Raw genomic sequence first — 25,263 nt, 5'->3', positions numbered from 1 at the left:
TGACCCAGAGCTCCTCCTACCTGAGACATGTGACCGGATAAATACCACATGACCCAGAGCTCCTCCTACCTGACACATGTGACCAGATAAATATCACATGACCCAGAGCTCCTCCTACCTGACAGACATGTGACCAGATAAATACCACATGACCCAGAGCTCCTACTACCTGAGACATGTGACCGGATAAATACCACATGACCCAGAGCTCCTCCTACCTGAGACATGTGACCGGATAAATACCACATGACCCAGAGCTCCTCCTACCTGACACATGTGACCGATAAATACCACATGACCGGATAAATACCACATGACCCAGAGCTCCTCCTACCTGAGACATGTGACCGGATAAATACCACATGACCCAGAGCTCCTCCTACTTGACAGACATGTGACCGGATAAATACCACATGACCCAGAGCTCCTCCTACCTGAGACATGTGACCAGATAAATACCACATGACCCAGAGCTCCTCCTACCTGAGACATGTGACCAGATCAATACCACATGACCCAGAGCTCCTCCTACCTGAGACATGTGACCAGATAAATACCACATGACCCAGAGCTCCTCCTACCTAACAGACATGTGACCAGATAAATACCACATGACCCAGAGCTCCTCCTACCTGAGACATGTGACCAGATAAATACCACATGACCCAGAGCTCCTCCTACCTGACAGACATGTGACCAGATAAATACCACATGACCCAGAGCTCCTCCTACCTGAGACATGTGACCAGATAAATATCACATGACCCAGAGCTCCTCCTACCTGACACATGTGACCGATAAATACCACATGACCCAGAGCTCCTCCTACCTGACAGACATGTGACCAGATAAATATCACATGACCCAGAGCTTCTCCTACCTGACACATGTGACCGATAAATACCACATGACCCAGAGCTCCTCCTACCTGACACATGTGACCGATAAATACCACATGACCCAGAGCTCCTCCTACCTAACAGACATGTGACCAGATAAATATCACATGACCCAGAGCTCCTCCTACCTGAGACATGTGACCAGATAAATACCACATGACCCAGAGCTCCTCCTACCTAACAGACATGTGACCAGATAAATACCACATGACCCAGAGCTCCTCCTACCTAAAACATGTGACCGGATAAATACCACATGACCCAGAGCTCCTCCTACCTGACAGACATGTGACCAGATAAATAACACATGACCCAGAGCTCCTCCTACCTGAGACATGTGACCGGATAAATACCACATGACCCAGAGCTCCTCCTACCTGAGACATGTGACCGAATAAATACCACATGACCCAGAGCTCCTCCTACCTGACAGACATGTGACCAGATAAATACCACATGACCCAGAGCTCCTCCTACCTGAGACATGTGACCGGATAAATACCACATGACCCAGAGCTCCTCCTACCTGACACATGTGACCGATAAATACCACATGACCGGATAAATACCACATGACCCAGAGCTCCTCCTACCTGACACATGTGACCGGATAAATACCACATGACCCAGAGCTCCTCCTACCTGACAGACATGTGACCGGATAAATACCACATGACCCAGAGCTCCTCCTACCTGAGACATGTGACCAGATAAATACCACATGACCCAGAGCTCCTCCTACCTGACACATGTGACCGGATAAATACCACATGACCCAGAGCTCCTCCTACCTGAGACATGTGACCAGATAAATATCACATGACCCAGAGCTCCTCCTACCTGAGACATGTGACCAGATAAATACCACATGACCCAGAGCTCCTCCTACCTGAGACATGTGACCGGATAAATACCACATGACCCAGAGCTCCTCCTACCTGACACATGTGACCGGATAAATACCACATGACCCAGAGCTCCTCCTACCTGACACATGTGACCGGATAAATACCACATGACCCAGAGCTCCTCCTACCTGACACATGTGACCGGATAAATACCACATGACCCAGAGCTCCTCCTACCTGAGACATGTGACCGGATAAATACCACATGACCCAGAGCTCCTCCTACCTGACATGTGACCAGATAAATACCACATGACCCAGAGCTCCTCCTACCTGACATGTGACCAGATAAATACCACATGACCCAGAGCTCCTCCTACCTGACATATGACCAGATAAATACCACATGACCCAGAGCTCCTCCTACCTGACATGTGACCAGATAAATACCACATGACCCAGAGCTCCTCCTACCTGACACATGTGACCAGATAAATACCACATAACCCAGAGCTCCTCCTACCTGACAGACATGTGACCGGATAAATACCACATGACCCAGAGCTCCTCCTACCTGACAGACATGTGACCAGATAAATACCGCATGACCCAGAGCTCCTCCTACCTGACACATGTGACCAGATAAATATCGCATGACCCAGAGCTCCTCCTACCTGACACATGTGACCAGATAAATATCGCATGACCCAGAGCTCCTCCTACCTGAGACATGTGACCAGATAAATACCACATGACCCAGAGCTCCTCCTACCTGAGACATGTGACCAGATAAATACCACATGACCCAGAGCTCCTCCTATCTGAGACATGTGACCAGATAAATACCACATGACCCAGAGCTCCTCCTACCTGACATGTGACCAGATAAATACCACATGACCCAGAGCTCCTCCTACCTGACACATGTGACCAGATAAATACCACATGACCCAGAGCTCCTCCTACCTGAGACATGTGACCAGATCAATACCACATGACCCAGAGCTCCTCCTACCTGAGACATGTGACCAGATAAATACCACATGACCCAGAGCTCCTCCTACCTGACATGTGACCAGATAAATACCACATGACCCAGAGCTCCTCCTACCTGACACGTGACCGGATAAATACCACATGACCCAGAGCTCCTCCTACCTGACATATGACCAGATAAATACCACATGACCCAGAGCTCCTCCTACCTGACATATGACCAGATAAATACCACATGACCCAGAGCTCCTCCTACCTGACATATGACCAGATAAATACCACATGACCCAGAGCTCCTCCTACCTGACATGTGACCAGATAAATACCACATGACCCAGAGCTCCTCCTACCTGACACATGTGACCAGATAAATACCACATGACCCAGAGCTCCTCCTACCTGAGACATGTGACCAGATCAATACCACATGACCCAGAGCTCCTCCTACCTGAGACATGTGACCAGATAAATACCACATGACCCAGAGCTCCTCCTACCTGACACATGTGACCAGATAAATACCACATGACCCAGAGCTCCTCCTACCTAACAGACATGTGACCAGATAAATATCACATGACCCAGAGCTCCTCCTACCTAACAGACATGTGACCGGATAAATACCACATGACCCAGAGCTCCTCCTCCCTGAGACATGTGACCAGATAAATACCACATGACCCAGAGCTCCTCCTACCTGACAGACATGTGACCGGATAAATACCACATGACCCAGAGCTCCTCCTACCTGAGACATGTGACCAGATAAATACCACATGACCCAGAGCTCCTCCTACCTGACATGTGACCAGATAAATACCACATGACCCAGAGCTCCTCCTACCTGACACATGTGACCGGATAAATACCACATGACCCAGAGCTCCTCCTACCTGAGACATGTGACCGGATAAATATCACATGACCCAGAGCTCCTCCTACCTGAGACATGTGACCGGATAAATACCACATGACCCAGAGCTCCTCCTACCTGAGACATGTGACCAGATAAATACCACATGACCCAGAACTCCTCCTACCTGACACATGTGACCGATAAATACCACATGACCCAGAGCTCCTCCTACCTGAGACATGTGACCAGATAAATTTCACATGACCCAGAGCTCCTCCTACCTGACAGACATGTGACCGGATAAATACCACATGACCCAGAGCTCCTCCTACCTGAGACATGTGACCAGATAAATACCACATGACCCAGAGCTCCTCCTACCTGACATGTGACCAGATAAATACCACATGACCCAGAGCTCCTCCTACCTGACACATGTGACCGGATAAATACCACATGACCCAGAGCTCCTCCTACCTGAGACATGTGACCGGATAAATATCACATGACCCAGAGCTCCTCCTACCTGAGACATGTGACCGGATAAATACCACATGACCCAGAGCTCCTCCTACCTGACATGTGACCAGATAAATACCACATGACCCAGAGCTCCTCCTACCTAACACATGTGACCAGATAAATACCACATGACCCAGAGCTCCTCCTACCTGACATGTGACCAGATAAATACCACATGACCCAGAGCTCCTCCTACCTGAGACATGTGACCAGATAAATACCACATGACCCAGAGCTCCTCCTACCTGACATGTGACCAGATAAATACCACATGACCCAGAGCTCCTCCTACCTGAGACATGTGACCGGATAAATACCACATGACCCAGAGCTCCTCCTACCTGAGACATGTGACCAGATAAATACCACATGACCCAGAGCTCCTCCTACCTGAGACATGTGACCGGATAAATACCACATGACCCAGAGCTCCTCCTACCTGACACATGTGACCAGATAAATATCACATGACCCAGAGCTCCTCCTACCTGAGACATGTGACCGGATAAATACCACATGACCCAGAGCTCCTCCTACCTGAGAGACATGTGACCAGATAAATACCACATGACCCAGAGCTCCTCCTACCTGACACATGTGACCAGATAAATACCACATGACCCAGAGCTCCTCCTACCTGACAGACATGTGACCCGATAAATACCACATGACCCAGAGCTCCTCCTACCTGACAGACATGTGACCAGATAAATACCACATGACCCAGAGCTCCTCCTACCTGAGACATGTGACCAGATAAATACCACATGACCCAGAGCTCCTCCTACCTGACAGACATGTGACCGGATAAATACCACATGACCCAGAGCTCCTCCTACCTGACAGACATGTGACCAGATAAATAACACATGACCCAGAGCTCCTCCTACCTGAGACATGTGACCGGATAAATATCACATGACCCAGAGCTCCTCCTACCTGACATGTGACCGGATAAATACCACATGACCCAGAGCTCCTCCTACCTGACACATGTGACCGGATAAATACCACATGACCCATAGCTCCTCCTACCTGAGACATGTGACCAGATAAATACCACATGACCCAGAGCTCCTCCTACCTGACAGACATGTGACCGGATAAATACCACATGACCCAGAGCTCCTCCTACCTGAGACATGTGACCAGATAAATACCACATGACCCAGAGCTCCTCCTACCTGACATGTGACCAGATAAATACCACATGACCCAGAGCTCCTCCTACCTGAGACATGTGACCAGATAAATACCACATGACCCAGAGCTCCTCCTACCTGACAGACATGTGACCGGATAAATACCACATGACCCAGAGCTCCTCCTACCTGAGACATGTGACCAGATAAATACCACATGACCCAGAGCTCCTCCTACCTGACATGTGACCAGATAAATACCACATGACCCAGAGCTCCTCCTACCTGAGACATGTGACCAGATAAATACCACATGACCCAGAGCTCCTCCTACCTAACAGACATGTGACCAGATAAATACCACATGACCCAGAGCTCCTCCTACCTGAGACATGTGACCGGATAAATACCACATGACCCAGAGCTCCTCCTACCTGAGACATGTGACCAGATAAATACCACATGACCCAGAGCTCCTCCTACCTGAGACATGTGACCAGATAAATACCACATGACCCAGAGCTCCTCCTACCTGAGACATGTGACCGGATAAATACCACATGACCCAGAGCTCCTCCTACTTGACAGACATGTGACCAGATAAATACCACATGACCCAGAGCTCCTCCTACCTGAGACATGTGACCGGATAAATACCACATGACCCAGAGCTCCTCCTACCTAACAGACATGTGACCAGATAAATACCACATGACCCAGAGCTCCTCCTACCTGACATGTGACCAGATAAATACCACATGACCCAGAGCTCCTCCTACCTGAGACATGTGACCAGATAAATACCACATGACCCAGAGCTCCTCCTACATAACAGACATGTGACCAGATAAATACCACATGACCCAGAGCTCCTCCTACCTGAGACATGTGACCAGATAAATACCACATAACCCAGAGCTCCTCCTACCTGACACATGTGACCGGATAAATACCACATGACCCAGAGCTCCTCCTACCTGAGACATGTGACCGGATAAATACCACATGACCCAGAGCTCCTCCTACCTGACATGTGACCAGATAAATACCACATGACCCAGAGCTCCTCCTACCTGACACATGTGACCGGATAAATACCACATGACCCAGAGCTCCTCCTACCTGACACATGTGACCGGATAAATACCGCATGACCCAGAGCTCCTCCTACCTAACAGACATGTGACCAGATAAATACCACATGACCCAGAGCTCCTCCTACCTGACACATGTGACCAGATAAATACCACATGACCCAGAGCTCCTCCTACCTGAGACATGTGACCAGATAAATACCACATGACCCAGAGCTCCTCCTACCTAACAGACATGTGACCAGATAAATACCACATGACCCAGAGCTCCTCCTACCTGAGACATGTGACCGGATAAATACCACATGACCCAGAGCTCCTCCTACCTGACATGTGACCAGATAAATACCACATGACCCAGAGCTCCTCCTACCTAACAGACATGTGACCAGATAAATACCACATGACCCAGAGCTCCTCCTACCTGACACATGTGACCAGATAAATACCACATGACCCAGAGCTCCTCCTACCTGAGACATGTGACCAGATAAATACCACATGACCCAGAGCTCCTCCTACCTGACAGACATGTGACCAGATAAATACCACATGACCCAGAGCTCCTCCTACCTGAGACATGTGACCAGATAAATACCACATGACCCAGAGCTCCTCCTACCTGAGACATGTGACCAGATAAATACCACATGACCCAGAGCTCCTCCTACCTGAGACATGTGACCAGATAAATACCACATGACCCAGAGCTCCTCCTACCTGACACATGTGACCAGATAAATACCACATGACCCAGAGCTCCTCCTACCTGACAGACATGTGACCCGATAAATACCACATGACCCAGAGCTCCTCCTACCTGACAGACATGTGACCAGATAAATACCACATGACCCAGAGCTCCTCCTACCTGAGACATGTGACCAGATAAATACCACATGACCCAGAGCTCCTCCTACCTGACAGACATGTGACCGGATAAATACCACATGACCCAGAGCTCCTCCTACCTGACAGACATGTGACCAGATAAATAACACATGACCCAGAGCTCCTCCTACCTGAGACATGTGACCGGATAAATATCACATGACCCAGAGCTCCTCCTACCTGACATGTGACCGGATAAATACCACATGACCCAGAGCTCCTCCTACCTGACACATGTGACCGGATAAATACCACATGACCCATAGCTCCTCCTACCTGAGACATGTGACCAGATAAATACCACATGACCCAGAGCTCCTCCTACCTGACAGACATGTGACCGGATAAATACCACATGACCCAGAGCTCCTCCTACCTGAGACATGTGACCAGATAAATACCACATGACCCAGAGCTCCTCCTACCTGACATGTGACCAGATAAATACCACATGACCCAGAGCTCCTCCTACCTGAGACATGTGACCAGATAAATACCACATGACCCAGAGCTCCTCCTACCTAACAGACATGTGACCAGATAAATACCACATGACCCAGAGCTCCTCCTACCTGAGACATGTGACCGGATAAATACCACATGACCCAGAGCTCCTCCTACCTGAGACATGTGACCAGATAAATACCACATGACCCAGAGCTCCTCCTACCTGAGACATGTGACCAGATAAATACCACATGACCCAGAGCTCCTCCTACCTGACATGTGACCAGATAAATACCACATGACCCAGAGCTCCTCCTACCTGAGACATGTGACCGGATAAATACCACATGACCCAGAGCTCCTCCTACCTAACAGACATGTGACCAGATAAATACCACATGACCCAGAGCTCCTCCTACCTGACATGTGACCAGATAAATACCACATGACCCAGAGCTCCTCCTACCTGAGACATGTGACCAGATAAATACCACATGACCCAGAGCTCCTCCTACATAACAGACATGTGACCAGATAAATACCACATGACCCAGAGCTCCTCCTACCTGAGACATGTGACCAGATAAATACCACATAACCCAGAGCTCCTCCTACCTGACACATGTGACCGGATAAATACCACATGACCCAGAGCTCCTCCTACCTGAGACATGTGACCGGATAAATACCACATGACCCAGAGCTCCTCCTACCTGACATGTGACCAGATAAATACCACATGACCCAGAGCTCCTCCTACCTGACACATGTGACCGGATAAATACCACATGACCCAGAGCTCCTCCTACCTGACACATGTGACCGGATAAATACCGCATGACCCAGAGCTCCTCCTACCTAACAGACATGTGACCAGATAAATACCACATGACCCAGAGCTCCTCCTACCTGACACATGTGACCAGATAAATACCACATGACCCAGAGCTCCTCCTACCTGAGACATGTGACCAGATAAATACCACATGACCCAGAGCTCCTCCTACCTAACAGACATGTGACCAGATAAATACCACATGACCCAGAGCTCCTCCTACCTGAGACATGTGACCGGATAAATACCACATGACCCAGAGCTCCTCCTACCTGACATGTGACCAGATAAATACCACATGACCCAGAGCTCCTCCTACCTAACAGACATGTGACCAGATAAATACCACATGACCCAGAGCTCCTCCTACCTGACACATGTGACCAGATAAATACCACATGACCCAGAGCTCCTCCTACCTGAGACATGTGACCAGATAAATACCACATGACCCAGAGCTCCTCCTACCTGACAGACATGTGACCAGATAAATACCACATGACCCAGAGCTCCTCCTACCTGAGACATGTGACCAGATAAATACCACATGACCCAGAGCTCCTCCTACCTGAGACATGTGACCAGATAAATACCACATGACCCAGAGCTCCTCCTACCTGAGACATGTGACCAGATAAATACCACATGACCCAGAGCTCCTCCTACCTGAGACATGTGACCAGATAAATACCACATGACCCAGAGCTCCTCCTACCTGAGACATGTGACCAGATAAATACCACATGACCCAGAGCTCCTCCTACCTGAGACATGTGACCGGATAAATACCACATGACCCAGAGCTCCTCCTACCTGACACATGTGACCGGATAAATACCACATGACCCAGAGCTCCTCCTACCTGACATGTGACCAGATAAATACCACATGACCCAGAGCTCCTCCTACCTGACAGACATGTGACCAGATAAATATCACATGACCCAGAGCTCCTCCTACATAACAGACATGTGACCAGATAAATACCACATGACCCAGAGCTCCTCCTACCTGAGACATGTGACCAGATAAATACCACATGACCCAGAGCTCCTCCTACCTGAGACATGTGACCAGATAAATACCACATGACCCAGAGCTCCTCCTACCTGACACATGTGACCGGATAAATACCACATGACCCAGAGCTCCTCCTACCTGACACATGTGACCGGATAAATACCACATGACCCAGAGCTCCTCCTACCTGACAGACATGTGACCAGATAAATACCACATGACCCAGAGCTCCTCCTACCTGAGACATGTGACCGGATAAATACCACATGACCTAGAGCTCCTCCTACCTGACATGTGGCCAGATAAATACCACATGACCTAGAGCTCCTCCTACCTGACATGTGACCAGATAAATACCACATGACCCAGAGCTCCTCCTACCTGACACATGTGACCGGATAAATACCACATGACCCAGAGCTCCTCCTACCTGACATGTGACCAGGTGCTATCATTGTGATTCCTTCTCAGGCTGTCATGGAGTCTGCGTTGAGGTTTGATCTAGACGGCGATGGCCTGATAGAAAACTCTGGGTTCGCTGATCAGACGTATGATGGTTGGGTGATGACAGGACCAAGGTGAGTACCTACCTGTGGGGGAGGGGCCTAGGTTACCTGTGTGTAAGGGTCTCTGGGGGGGGAGGGGCTGTAGGTTACCTGTGTGTAAGGGTCTCTGGGGGGAGGGTCTGTAGGTTACCTGTGTGTAAGGGTCTCTGGGGGGGAGGAGCCCTAGGTTACCTGTGTGTAAGGGTCTCTGCGGGGGGAGGGGCTGTAGGTTACCTGTGTGTAAGGGTCTCTGGGGGGAGGGTCTGTAGGTTACCTGTGTGTAAGGGTCTCTGGGGGGGAGGGGCTGTAGGTTACCTGTGTGTAAGGGTCTCTGGGGGGGAGGGGCTGTAGGTTACCTGTGTGTAAGGGTCTCTGGGGGGGAGGAGCCCTAGGTTACCTGTGTGTAAGGGTCTCTGCGGGGGGAGGGGCTGTAGGTTACCTGTGTGTAAGGGTCTCTGGGGGGAGGGGCTGTAGGTTACCTGTGTGTAAGGGTCTCTGCGGGGGAGGGGCTGTAGGTTACCTGTGTGTAAGGGTCTCTGGGGGGAGGGTCTGTAGGTTACCTGTGTGTAAGGGTCTCTGGGGGGGAGGGGCTGTAGGTTACCTGTGTGTAAGGGTCTCTGGGGGGGAGGGGCTGTAGGTTACCTGTGTGTAAGGGTCTCTGCGGGGGGAGGGGCTGTAGGTTACCTGTGTGTAAGGGTCTCTGGGGGGGAGGGGCTGTAGGTTACCTGTGTGTAAGGGTCTCTGGGGGGGAGGGGCTGTAGGTTACCTGTGTGTAAGGGTCTCTGGGGGGGAGGGGCTGTAGGTTACCTGTGTGTAAGGGTCTCTGGGGGGAGGGGCTGTAGGTTACCTGTGTGTAAGGGTCTCTGGGGGGGAGGGGCTGTAGGTTACCTGTGTGTAAGGGTCTCTGGGGGGGAGGGGCTGTAGGTTACCTGTGTGTAAGGGTCTCTGCGGGGGAGGGGCCTAGGTTACCTGTGTGTAAGGGTCTCTGGGGGGGGAGGAGCCCTAGGTTACCTGTGTGTAAGGGTCTCTGGGGGGGGGAGGGGCTGTAGGTTACCTGTGTGTAAGGGTCTCTGGGGGGGAGGAGCCCTAGGTTACCTGTGTATAAGGGTCTCTGGGGGGGCGGAGCTGTAGGTTACCTGTGTGTAAGGGTCTCTGGGGGGGAGGGGCTGTAGGTTACCTGTGTGTAAGGGTCTCTGCGGGGGGAGGGGCTGTAGGTTACCTGTGTGTAAGGGTCTCTGGGGGGGAGGGGCTGTAGGTTACCTGTGTGTAAGGGTCTCTGGGGGGGAGGAGCCCTAGGTTACCTGTGTGTAAGGGTCTCTGCGGGGGGAGGGGCTGTAGGTTACCTGTGTGTAAGGGTCTCTGCGGGGGGAGGGGCTGTAGGTTACCTGTGTGTAAGGGTCTCTGGGGGGGAGGGGCTGTAGGTTACCTGTGTGTAAGGGTCTCTGGGGGGGAGGAGCCCTAGGTTACCTGTGTGTAAGGGTCTCTGGGGGGGAGGGGCTGTAGGTTACCTGTGTGTAAGGGTCTCTGGGGGGGAGGGGCTGTAGGTTACCTGTGTGTAAGGGTCTCTGCGGGGGGAGGGGCTGTAGGTTACCTGTGTGTAAGGGTCTCTGCGGGGGGAGAGGCTGTAGGTTACCTGTGTGTAAGGGTCTCTGGGGGGAGGGGCTGTAGGTTACCTGTGTGTAAGGGTCTCTGGGGGGAGGGGCTGTAGGTTACCTGTGTGTAAGGGTCTCTGGGGGGGAGGGGCCTAGGTTACCTGTGTGTAAGGGTCTCTGGGGGGGAGGAGCTGTAGGTTACCTGTGTGTAAGGGTCTCTGCGGGGGGAGGAGCCCTAGGTTACCTGTGTGTAAGGGTCTCTGCGGGGGGAGGGGCTGTAGGTTACCTGTGTGTAAGGGTCTCTGGGGGGGAGGAGCCCTAGGTTACCTGTGTGTAAGGGTCTCTGGGGGGGAGGGGCTGTAGGTTACCTGTGTGTAAGGGTCTCTGCGGGGGGAGGGGCTGTAGGTTACCTGTGTGTAAGGGTCTCTGCGGGGGGAGGAGCCCTAGGTTACCTGTGTGTAAGGGTCTCTGGGGGGGAGGGGCTGTAGGTTACCTGTGTGTAAGGGTCTCTGGGGGGGAGGGGCTGTAGGTTACCTGTGTGTAAGGGTCTCTGGGGGGGAGGAGCCCTAGGTTACCTGTGTGTAAGGGTCTCTGGGGGGGAGGGGCTGTAGGTTACCTGTGTGTAAGGGTCTCTGCGGGGGGAGGGGCTGTAGGTTACCTGTGTGTAAGGGTCTCTGGGGGGGAGGAGCCCTAGGTTACCTGTGTGTAAGGGTCTCTGCGGGGGGAGGGGCTGTAGGTTACCTGTGTGTAAGGGTCTCTGGGGGGGAGGGGCTGTAGGTTACCTGTGTGTAAGGGTCTCTGGGGGGGAGGGGCTGTAGGTTACCTGTGTGTAAGGGTCTCTGGGGGGGAGGGGCTGTAGGTTACCTGTGTGTAAGGGTCTCTGGGGGGGAGGGGCTGTAGGTTACCTGTGTGTAAGGGTCTCTGGGGGGGAGGGGCTGTAGGTTACCTGTGTGTAAGGGTCTCTGCGGGGGGAGGGGCTGTAGGTTACCTGTGTGTAAGGGTCTCTGCGGGGGGAGGGGCTGTAGGTTACCTGTGTGTAAGGGTCTCTGGGGGGGAGGAGCTGTAGGTTACCTGTGTGTAAGGGTCTCTGCGGGGGGAGGAGCCCTAGGTTACCTGTGTGTAAGGGTCTCTGGGGGGAGGGGCTGTAGGTTACCTGTGTGTAAGGGTCTCTGGGGGGAGGGGCTGTAGGTTACCTGTGTGTAAGGGTCTCTGGGGGGAGGGGCTGTAGGTTACCTGTGTGTAAGGGTCTCTGCGGGGGGAGGGGCTGTAGGTTACCTGTGTGTAAGGGTCTCTGGGGGGGAGGGGCCTAGGTTACCTGTGTGTAAGGGTCTCTGCGGGGGGAGGAGCCCTAGGTTACCTGTGTGTAAGGGTCTCTGGGGGGGAGGGGCCTAGGTTACCTGTGTGTAAGGGTCTCTGCGGGGGGAGGAGCCCTAGGTTACCTGTGTGTAAGGGTCTCTGGGGGGAGGGGCTGTAGGTTACCTGTGTGTAAGGGTCTCTGGGGGGAGGGGCTGTAGGTTACCTGTGTGTAAGGGTCTCTGGGGGGAGGGGCTGTAGGTTACCTGTGTGTAAGGGTCTCTGGGGGGAGGGGCTGTAGGTTACCTGTGTGTAAGGGTCTCTGGGGGGAGGGGCTGTAGGTTACCTGTGTGTAAGGGTCTCTGGGGGGGAGGGGCTGTAGGTTACCTGTGTGTAAGGGTCTCTGGGGGGGAGGGGCTGTAGGTTACCTGTGTGTAAGGGTCTCTGCGGGGGAGGGGCTGTAGGTTACCTGTGTGTAAGGGTCTCTGGGGGGGAGGGGCTGTAGGTTACCTGTGTGTAAGGGTCTCTGGGGGGGAGGAGCCCTAGGTTACCTGTGTGTAAGGGTCTCTGCGGGGGGAGGGGCTGTAGGTTACCTGTGTGTAAGGGTCTCTGCGGGGGGAGGGGCTGTAGGTTACCTGTGTGTAAGGGTCTCTGGGGGGGAGGGGCTGTAGGTTACCTGTGTGTAAGGGTCTCTGGGGGGAGGGGCTGTAGGTTACCTGTGTGTAAGGGTCTCTGGGGGGAGGGGCTGTAGGTTACCTGTGTGTAAGGGTCTCTGGGGGGGGAGGGGCTGTAGGTTACCTGTGTGTAAGGGTCTCTGGGGGGGAGGAGCCCTAGGTTACCTGTGTGTAAGGGTCTCTGGGGGGGGAGGGGCTGTAGGTTACCTGTGTGTAAGGGTCTCTGTGGGGGGAGGGGCTGTAGGTTACCTGTGTGTAAGGGTCTCTGGGGGGGAGGGGCTGTAGGTTACCTGTGTGTAAGGGTCTCTGGGGGGGGAGGGGCTGTAGGTTACCTGTGTGTAAGGGTCTCTGGGGGGGAGGGGCTGTAGGTTACCTGTGTGTAAGGGTCTCTGGGGGGAGGGGCTGTAGGTTACCTGTGTGTAAGGGTCTCTGGGGGGAGGGGCTGTAGGTTACCTGTGTGTAAGGGTCTCTGGGGGGGGAGGGGCTGTAGGTTACCTGTGTGTAAGGGTCTCTGGGGGGGAGGAGCCCTAGGTTACCTGTGTGTAAGGGTCTCTGGGGGGGGAGGGGCTGTAGGTTACCTGTGTGTAAGGGTCTCTGTGGGGGGAGGGGCTGTAGGTTACCTGTGTGTAAGGGTCTCTGGGGGGGAGGGGCTGTAGGTTACCTGTGTGTAAGGGTCTCTGGGGGGGGAGGGGCTGTAGGTTACCTGTGTGTAAGGGTCTCTGGGGGGGAGGGGCTGTAGGTTACCTGTGTGTAAGGGTCTCTGTGGGGGGAGGGGCTGTAGGTTACCTGTGTGTAAGGGTCTCTGGGGGGGGAGGGGCTGTAGGTTACCTGTGTGTAAGGGTCTCTGGGGGGGAGGGGCTGTAGGTTACCTGTGTGTAAGGGTCTCTGTGGGGGGAGGGGCTGTAGGTTACCTGTGTGTAAGGGTCTCTGGGGGGGAGGGGCTGTAGGTTACCTGTGTGTAAGGGTCTCTGCGGGGGGAGGGGCTGTAGGTTACCTGTGTGTAAGGGTCTCTGGGGGGGGAGGGGCTGTAGGTTACCTGTGTGTAAGGGTCTCTGGGGGGGGAGGGGCTGTAGGTTACCTGTGTGTAAGGGTCTCTGGGGGGGAGGGGCTGTAGGTTACCTGTGTGTAAGGGTCTCTGGGGGGGAGGGGCTGTAGGTTACCTGTGTGTAAGGGTCTCTGGGGGGGAGGGGCTGTAGGTTACCTGTGTGTAAGGGTCTCTGGGGGGAGGGGCTGTAGGTTACCTGTGTGTAAGGGTCTCTGGGGGGGAGGAGCCCTAGGTTACCTGTGTGTAAGGGTCTCTGGGGGGGAGGGGCTGTAGGTTACCTGTGTGTAAGGGTCTCTGGGGGGGGAGGGGCTGTAGGTTACCTGTGTGTAAGGGTCTCTGCGGGGGGAGGGGCTGTAGGTTACCTGTGTGTAAGGGTCTCTGGGGGGGAGGGGCTGTAGGTTACCTGTGTGTAAGGGTCTCTGGGGGGAGGGGCTGTAGGTTACCTGTGTGTAAGGGTCTCTGCGGGGGGAGGGGCTGTAGGTTACCTGTGTGTAAGGGTCTCTGGGGGGGAGGGGCTGTAGGTTACCTGTGTGTAAGGGTCTCTGGGGGGGAGGGGCTGTAGGTTACCTGTGTGTAAGGGTCTCTGGGGGGAGGGGCTGTAGGTTACCTGTGTGTAAGGGTCTCTGGGGGGGAGGAGCCCTAGGTTACCCTCATATAACATTGCCCCGTCTCTCTCAGCGCTTACTGTGGCGGGCTCTGGCTGGCGGCCGTGTCTATGATGTGTCACATGGCCGATCATCTTGGGGATCGCGACGCTCTCGGCAAGTTCTCCAGGATTCTCAGCACAGGAAAGGAAGCCTTTGAGAAGCTGCTTTGGAACGGTAAGTCCTGGAGATAATCCTGAGAGGACTCTCTATAGTGACCGACCTACTGCTAGGACTCTGCAAGGACTGAGGAGGTAGTCTTACACTCTGCTGGTTGTAGTTTGTCTACAGCTCGGGACACTGTGTATAGTGCTCAGGACACTGTATAGTGCTGTGCTCAGTACACTGTGTATAGTACTGTGCTTAATGCTCAGGACACTGTGTATAGTGCTCAGGACACTGTATAGTGCTGTGCTTAGTGATCAGTACACTGTGTATAGTGCTTAGTGCTCAGGACACTGTATAGTACTGTGCTCAGTACACTGTGTATAGTACTGTGCTTAGTGCTCAGTACACTGTATAGTGCTCAGGACACTGTGTATAGTACTGTGCTCAGGACACTGTGTATAGTACTCTGGACACTGTATAGTATTGTGCTTAGTGATCAGTACATTGTGTAGTGCTCAGGACACTGTGTATAGTGCTGTGCTTAGTGCTCAGGACACTGTGTATAGTACTCAGGACACTGTATATAGTGCTGTGCTTAGTGATCAGTACACTGTGCTTAGTGCTCAGGACACTGTATAGTGCTGTGCTTAGTGCTCAGGACACTGTGTATAGTGCTGTGCTTAGTGCTCAGGACACTGTGTATAGTGCTGTGCTTAGTGATCAGTACACTGTGTATAGTGCTCAGGACACTGTGTATAGTGCTGTGCTTAGTGCTCAGGACACTGTGTATAGTGCTCAGGACACTGTGTATAGTGCTGTGCTTAGTGATCAGTACACTGTGCTTAGTGCTCAGGACACTGTGTATAGTGCTGCGCTTAGTGATCAGTACACTGTGTATAGTGCTGTGCTCAGTACAGTGCTCAGGACACTGTATAGTGCTGTGCTTAGTGCTCAGGATACTGTGTATAGTGCTGTGCTTAGTGCTCAGGATACTGTGTATAGTGCTGTGCTTAGTGATCAGTACACTGTGCTTAGTGCTCAGGACACTGTGTATAGTGCTGTGCTTAGTGATCAGTACACTGTGTATAGTGCTCAGGACACTGTGTATAGTGCTGTGCTTAGTGATCAGTACACTGTGTATAGTGCTCAGGACACTGTGTATAGTGCTGTGCTTAGTGATCAGTACACTGTGTATAGTGCTCAGGACACTGTGTATAGTGCTGTGCTTAGTGCTCAGGACACTGTGTATAGTGCTGTGCTTAGTGATCAGTACACTGTGTATAGTGCTCAGGACATTGTGTATAGTACTGTGCTTAGTGCTCAGGACACTGTGTATAGTACTCTGGACACTGTATAGTACTGTGCTTAGTGATCAGTACATTGTATAGTGCTCAGGACACGGTGTATAGTGCTGTGCTTAGTGCTCAGGACACTGTGTATAGTACTCTGGACACTGTATAGTACTGTGCTTAGTGATCAGTACATTGTATAGTGCTCAGGACACGGTGTATAGTGCTGTGCTTAGTGCTCAGGACACTGTGTATAGTGCTGTGCTTAGTGCTCAGGACACTGTGTATAGTACTCTGGACACTGTATAGTACTGTGCTTAGTGATCAGTACATTGTATAGTGCTCAGGACACGGTGTATAGTGCTGTGCTTAGTGCTCAGGACACTGTGTATAGTGCTGTGCTTAGTGATCAGTACACTGTGCTTAGTGCTCAGGACACTGTGTATAGTGCTGTGCTTAGTGATCAGTACACTGTGTATAGTGCTCAGGACATTGTGTATAGTGCTGTGCTTAGTGATCAGTACACTGTGTATAGTGCTCAGGACACTGTGTATAGTGCTGTGCTTAGTGCTCAGGACACTGTGTATAGTGCTGTGCTTAGTGATCAGTACACTGTGTATAGTGCTCAGGACACTGTGTATAGTGCTGTGCTTAGTGATCAGTACACTGTGTATAGTGCTCAGGACACTGTGTATAGTGCTGTGCTTAGTGCTCAGGACACTGTGTATAGTGCTGTGCTTAGTGCTCAGGACACTGTGTATAGTGCTCAGGACACTGTGTATAGTGCTGTGCTTAGTGATCAGTACACTGTGCTTAGTGCTCAGGACACTGTGTATAGTGCTGCGCTTAGTGATCAGTACACTGTGTATAGTGCTGTGCTCAGTACAGTGCTCAGGACACTGTGTATAGTGCTGTGCTTAGTGCTCCGGATACTGTGTATAGTGCTGTGCTTAGTGCTCAGGATACTGTGTATAGTGCTGTGCTTAGTGATCAGTACACTGTGTATAGTACTCTGGACGCTGTATAGTACTGTGCTTAGTGATCAGTACATTGTATAGTACTCTGGACACTGTATAGTACTGTGCTTAGTGATCAGTACACTGTGTATAGTACTGTGCTTAGTGATCAGTACATTGTATAGTACTCTGGACACTGTATAGTACTGTGCTTAGTGATCAGTACACTGTGTATAGTGCTGTGCTTAGTGCTCAGGACACTGTGTATAGTGCTCAGGACACTGTGTATAGTGCTGTGCTTAGTGATCAGTACACTGTGTATAGTACTCAGGACACTGTGTATAGTGCTGTGCTTAGTGATCAGTACACTGTGTATAGTACTGTGCTTAGTGATCAGTACACTGTGTATAGTACTGTGCTTAGTGATCAGAACATTGTATAGTACTGTACTTAGTGCTCAGGACACTGTGTATAGTACTCAGGACACTGTGTATAGTGCTGTGCTCAGTACACTGTGTATAGTACTGTACTTAGTGTTACTATATAATATAATGGTACTAGTGCTCAGGACACTGTGTATAGTGCTCAGTACACTGTGTCTAGTGCTGTGCTTAGTGATCAGTATATTGTATAGTGTTCAGGACACTGTGTATAGTACTGTACTTAGTGCTCAGGACACTGTGTATAGTACTCAGGACACTGTGTATAGTGCTGTGCTCAGTACACTGTGTATAGTACTGTACTTAGTGTTACTATATAATATAATGGTACTAGTGCTCAGGACACTGTGTCTAGTGCTGTGCTTAGTGATCAGTACACTGTCTATAGTACTGTACTTAGTGCTCAGGACACTGTGTATAGTGCTGTGCTCAGTACACTGTGTATAGTACTGTACTTAGTGTTACTATATAATATAATGGTACTAGTGCTCAGTACACTGTGTATAGTGCTGTGCTTAGTGATCAGTATATTGTATAGTACTCTGGACACTGTATAGTACTGTGCTTAGTGATCAGTACACGGTGTATAGTGCTCAGTACACTGTGTATAGTGCTGTGCTTAGTGATCAGTATATTGTATAGTGTTCAGGACACTGTGTATAGTACTGTGCTTACTGTTACTATACGATATGATGGTACTACTGCTCAGGACACTGTATAGTACTCTGGACACTGTATAGTACTGTGCTTAGTGATCAGTACACTGTGCTTAGTGATCAGTACACTGTGTATAGTGCTCAGGACACTGTGTATAGTACTGTACTTAGTGCTCAGGACACTGTGTATAGTGCTCAGGACACTGTGTATAGTACTGTACTTAGTGATCAGTATATTGTATAGTGTTCAGGACACTGTGTATAGTACTGTGCTTACTGTTACTATACGATATGATGGTACTACTGCTCAGGACACTGTATAGTACTGGGGTCTCTCTCTGTATATAATAATGTTTCTCTCCCCAGGGAAGTATTATAACTATGACTGCGGGGATCAGTCCTACTATAACAGTGTTATGTCTGATCAATGTGCCGGGCAGTGGTTTCTGCGAGCGTGCGGCCTGGGGTGCGGAGAGTATGAGGTATGTGCGGGGTATTGGGGTATCGGGGTGCGGGTTCTTCTCTGGGGTGTGACTGCTCCTCATTGTATACCCTCTTTCCTGCAGGTTTTTCCCTCCGCTCATGTGCACAGCGCCCTAAGGACCATCTTTGAATTAAACGTGCAGCAGTTTGCAGATGGTCAGATGGGCGCGGTGAACGGAATGCGACCTGATGGCACCATCGATACCTCCAGCGTCCAGTCTGACGAGGTCTGGATAGGAGTGGTGTATGGACTGGCGGCCACCATGATTCATGAGGTGACTGTGCTCATAGTCAAAAACCAGCAGAATGGGGGCCACACGGTGGCTCAGTGGTTAGCACTGCAGCCTTGCAGCGCTGGAGTCCTGGTGTTCAAATCCCGCTAAGGGCAGAAAACCACCTGCAAGGAGTTTGTATGTTCTCCCCGTGTTTGCGTGGATTTCCATCCCATATTCCAAAGACTGATAGGGAAAAATGTACATTGTGAGCTCTATATGGGGGGGAGGGGCTCACAGTCTACATAGAAAAAAAAAACAAAAAACCCAGCAGAATAGTGAGCGCAGCTCTGGAGTATAATACAGGATAAGTAATGTAATGTATGTACACAGTGACTGCACCAGCAGAATAGTGAGCGCAGCTCTGGAGTATAATACAGGATAAGTAATGTAATGTATGTACACAGTGACTGCACCAGCAGAATAGTGAGCGCAGCTCTGGAGTATAATACAGGATAAGTAATGTATGTACGCAGTGACTGTACCAGCAGAATAGTGAGCGCAGCTCTGGGGTATAATATAGGATAAGTAATGTAATGTATGTACACAGTGACTGTACCAGCAGAATAGTGAGCGCAGCTCTGGAGTATAATACAGGATAAGTAATGTAATGTATGTACACAGTGACTGCACCAGCAGAATAGTGAGCGCAGCTCTGGGGTATAATACAGGATAAGTAATGTAATGTATGTACACAGTGACTGTACCAGCAGAATAGTGAGTGCAGCTCTGGAGTATAATGCAGGATAAGTAATGTAATGTATGTACACAGTGACTGCACCAGCAGAATAGTGAGCACGGCTCTGGAGTATAATACAGGATAAGTAATGTAATGTATGTACACAGTGACTGTACTAGCAGAATAGTGAGCGCAGCTCTGGAGTATAATACAGGATAAGTAATGTAATGTATGTACACAGTGACTGCACCAGCAGAATAGTGAGCACGGCTCTGGAGTATAATACAGGATAAGTAATGTAATGTATGTACACAGTGACTGTACCAGCAGAATAGTGAGCGCAGCTCTGGAGTATAATACAGGATAAGTAATGTAATGTTTGTACACAGTGACTGTACCAGCAGAATAGTGAGCACGGCTCTGGAGTATAATACAGGATAAGTAATGTAATGTATGTACACAGTGACTGTACCAGCAGAATAGTGAGCGCAGCTCTGGAGTATAATACAGGATAAGTAATGTAATGTATGTACACAGTGACTGTACCAGCAGAATAGTGAGCGCAGCTCTGGAGTATAATACAGGATAAGTAATGTAATGTATGTACACAGTGACTGTACCAGCAGAATAGTGAGCGCAGCTCTGGAGTATAATACAGGATAAGTAATGTAATGTATGTACACAGTGACTGTACCAGCAGAATAGTGAGCGCAGCTCTGGAGTATAATACAGGATAAGTAATGTAATGTATGTACACAGTGACTGTACCAGCAGAATAGTGAGCGCAGCTGTGGAGTATAATACAGGATAAGTAATGTATGTACACAGTGACTGTACCAGCAGAATAGTGAGCGCAGCTCTGGAGTATAATACAGGATAAGTAATGTAATGTGTGTACACAGTGACTGTACCAGCAGAATAGTGAGCGCTGCTCTGGAGTATCATACAGGATAAGTAATGTAATGTATGTACACAGTGACTGTACCAGCAGAATAGTGAGCGCTGCTCTGGAGTATAATACAGGATAAGTAATGTAATGTATGTACGCAGTGACTGTACCAGCAGAATAGTGAGCGCAGCTCTGGGGTATAATACAGGATAAGTAATGTAATGTATGTACACAGTGACTGTACCAGCAGAATAGTGAGCGCAGCTCTGGAGTATAATACAGGATAAGTAATGTAATGTATGTACACAGTGACTGTACCAGCAGAATAGTGAGCGCAGCTCTGGAGTATAATACAGGATAAGTAATGTAATGTATGTACACAGTGACTGTACCAGCAGAATAGTGAGCGCAGCTGTGGAGTATAATACAGGATAAGTAATGTATGTACACAGTGACTGTACCAGCAGAATAGTGAGCGCAGCTCTGGAGTATAATACAGGATAAGTAATGTAATGTATGTACACAGTGACTGTACCAGCAGAATAGTGAGCGCAGCTCTGGAGTATAATACAGGATAAGTAATGTAATGTGTGTACACAGTGACTGTACCAGCAGAATAGTGAGCGCTGCTCTGGAGTATCATACAGGATAAGTAATGTAATGTATGTACACAGTGACTGTACCAGCAGAATAGTGAGCGCAGCTCTGGAGTATAATACAGGATAAGTAATGTAATGTATGTACACAGTGACTACACCAGCAGAATAGTGAGCGCAGCTCTGGAATATAATACAGGATAAGTAATGTAATGTATGTACACAGTGACTGTACCAGCAGAATAGTGAGCGCAGCTCTGGGGTATAATACAGGATAAGTAATGTAATGTACACAGTGACCAGCAGAATAGTGAGTGCAGCTCTGGAGTATAATACAGGATAAGTAATGTAATGTATGTACACAGTGACTGCACCAGCAGAATAGTGAGCGCAGCTCTGGGGTATAATACAGGATAAGTAATGTATGTACACAGTGACTGTACCAGCAGAATAGTGAGCGCAGCTCTGGGGTATAATACAGGATAAGTAATGTATGTACACAGTGACTGTACCAGCAGAATAGTGAGCGCAGCTCTGGAGTATAATACAGGATAAGTAATGTAATGTATGTACACAGTGACTGTACCAGCAGAATAGTGAGCGCAGCTCTGGAGTATAATACAGGATAAGTAATGTAATGTATGTACACAGTGACTGTACCAGCAGAATAGTGAGCGCAGCTCTGGAGTATAATACAGGATAAGTAATGTAATGTATGTACACAGTGACTGTACCAGCAGAATAGTGAGCGCAGCTCTGGAGTATAATACAGGATAAGTAATGTAATGTATGTACACAGTGACTGTACTAGCAGAATAGTGAGCGCAGCTCTGCAGTATAATACAGGATAAGTAATGTAATGTATGTACACAGTGACTGCACCGGCAGAATAGTGAGCGCAGCTCTGGAGTATAATACAGGATAAGTAATGTATGTACACAGTGACTGTACCAGCAGAATAGTGAGCGCAGCTCTGGAGTATAATACAGGATAAGTAATGTAATGTATGTACACAGTGACTGCACCAGCAGAATAGTGAGCGCAGCTCTGGAGTATAATACAGGATAAGTAATGTAATGTATGTACACAGTGACTGCACCAGCAGAATAGTGAGCGCAGCTCTGCAGTATAATACAGGATAAGTAATGTAATGTATGTACGCAGTGACTGTACCAGCAGAATAGTGAGCGCAGCTCTGGAGTATAATACAGGATAAGTAATGTATGTACACAGTGACTGTACCAGCAGAATAGTGAGCGCAGCTCTGGGGTATAATACAGGATAAGTAATGTAATGTATGTACACAGTGACTGTACCAGCAGAATAGTGAGCGCAGCTCTGGAGTATAATACAGGATAAGTAATGTAATGTATGTACACAGTGACTGTACCAGCAGAATAGTGAGTGCAGCTCTGGAGTATAATACAGGATAAGTAATGTATGTACGCAGTGACTGTACCAGCAGAATAGTGAGCGCAGCTCTGGAGTATAAATACAGGATAAGTAATGTAATGTATGTACACGGTGACTGCACCGGCAGAATAGTGAGCGCAGCTCTGGAGTATAATACAGGATAAGTAATGTATGTACACAGTGACTGCACCAGCAGAATAGTGAGCGCAGTTCTGGAGTATAATACAGGATAAGTAATGTAATGTATGTACACAGTGACTGCACCAGCAGAATAGTGAGCGCAGCTCTGGAGTATAATACAGGATAAGTAATGTAATGTATGTACACAGTGACTGCACCAGCAGAATAGTGAGCGCAGCTCTGGAGTATAATACAGGATAAGTAATGTAATGTATGTACACAGTGACTGCACCGGCAGAATAGTGAGCGCAGCTCTGGAGTATAATACAGGATAAGTAATGTAATGTATGTACACAGTGACTGTACCAGCAGAATAGTGAGCGCAGCTCTGGAGTATAATACAGGATAAGTAATGTAATGTATGTACACAGTGACTGCACCAGCAGAATAGTGAGCGCAGCTCTGGAGTATAATACAGGATAAGTAATGTATGTACACAGTGACTGTACCAGCAGAATAGTGAGCGCAGCTCTGGGGTATAATACAGGATCAGTAATGTAATGTATGTACACAGTGACTGCACCAGCAGAATAGTGAGCGCAGCTCTGGAGTATAATACAGGATAAGTAATGTATGTACACAGTGACTGTACCAGCAGAATAGTGAGCGCAGCTCTGGAGTATAATACAGGATAAGTAATGTAATGTATGTACACAGTGACTGCACCAGCAGAATAGTGAGTGCAGCTCTGGAGTATAATACAGGATAAGTAATGTAATGTATGTACGCAGTGACTGTACCAGCAGAATAGTGAGCGCAGCTCTGGGGTATAATACAGGATAAGTAATGTATGTACACAGTGACTGTACCAGCAGAATAGTGAGCGCAGCTCTGGAGTATAATACAGGATAAGTAATGTATGTACACAGTGACTGTACCAGCAGAATAGTGAGCGCAGCTCTGGAGTATAATACAGGATAAGTAATGTAATGTATGTACACAGTGACTGCACCAGCAGAATAGTGAGCGCAGCTCTGGAGTATAATACAGGATAAGTAATGTAATGTATGTACACAGTGACTGCACCAGCAGAATAGTGAGCACGGCTCTGGAGTATAATACAGGAGAAGTAATGTAATGTATGTACGCAGTGACTGCACCAACAGAATAGTGAGCGCAGCTCTGGGGTATAATACAGGATAAGTAATGTATGTACACAGTGACTGTACCAGCAGAATAGTGAGCGCAGCTCTGGGGTATAATACAGGATAAGTAATGTAATGTATGTACACAGTGACTGTACCAGCAGAATAGTGAGTGCAGCTCTGGAGTATAATACAGGATAAGTAATGTAATGTATGTACGCAGTGACTGTACCAGCAGAATAGTGAGCGCAGCTCTGGGGTATAATACAGGATCAGTAATGTAATGTATGTACACAGTGACTGCACCAGCAGAATAGTGAGCGCAGCTCTGGAGTATAATACAGGATAAGTAATGTATGTACACAGTGACTGTACCAGCAGAATAGTGAGCGCAGCTCTGGAGTATAATACAGGATAAGTAATGTAATGTATGTACACAGTGACTGTACCAGCAGAATAGTGAGCGCAGCTCTGGAGTATAATACAGGATAAGTAATGTATGTACACAGTGACTGTACCAGCAGAATAGTGAGCGCAGCTCTGGAGTATAATACAGGATAAGTAATGTAATGTATGTACACAGTGACTGTACCAGCAGAATAGTGAGCGCAGCTCTGGAGTATAATACAGGATAAGTAATGTAATGTATGTACACAGTGACTGCACCAGCAGAATAGTGAGCGCAGCTCTGGAGTATAATACAGGATAAGTAATGTAATGTATGTACACAGTGACTGTACCAGCAGAATAGTGAGTGCAGCTCTGGAGTGTAATACAGGATAAGTAATGTAATGTATGTACACAGTGACTGTACCAGCAGAATAGTGAGCGCAGCTCTGGAGTATAATACAGGATAAGTAATGTAATGTATGTA

At 49.3% G+C, this 25,263-nt stretch overlaps 1 protein-coding gene across 1 annotated transcript in view; it reads left to right on the top strand.

The window, feature by feature from the left end:
• Nucleotides 1-19,550, top strand: part of LOC142189019 (non-lysosomal glucosylceramidase-like) — a gene marked incomplete at its 3' end in the record, with an annotated part of 34,182 nt that extends 14,632 nt beyond the window's left edge. The window contains exons 4-7 of the mRNA XM_075262101.1: nucleotides 10,022-10,128; nucleotides 15,378-15,520; nucleotides 19,159-19,274; nucleotides 19,359-19,550. Of these exons, the coding sequence (XP_075118202.1) occupies nucleotides 10,022-10,128; nucleotides 15,378-15,520; nucleotides 19,159-19,274; nucleotides 19,359-19,550 (558 nt within the window). The remainder of the gene's footprint in view (nucleotides 1-10,021; nucleotides 10,129-15,377; nucleotides 15,521-19,158; nucleotides 19,275-19,358) is intronic.
• Between the last annotated feature and the right edge of the window lie 5,713 nt (nucleotides 19,551-25,263).

The sequence above is a fragment of the Leptodactylus fuscus genome, unplaced genomic scaffold (genome assembly GCF_031893055.1).
Source record: "Leptodactylus fuscus isolate aLepFus1 unplaced genomic scaffold, aLepFus1.hap2 HAP2_SCAFFOLD_955, whole genome shotgun sequence".
NCBI classification, from domain to species: domain Eukaryota; kingdom Metazoa; phylum Chordata; class Amphibia; order Anura; family Leptodactylidae; genus Leptodactylus; species Leptodactylus fuscus.
This window is presented reverse-complemented; position numbering and strand designations above follow the sequence as displayed.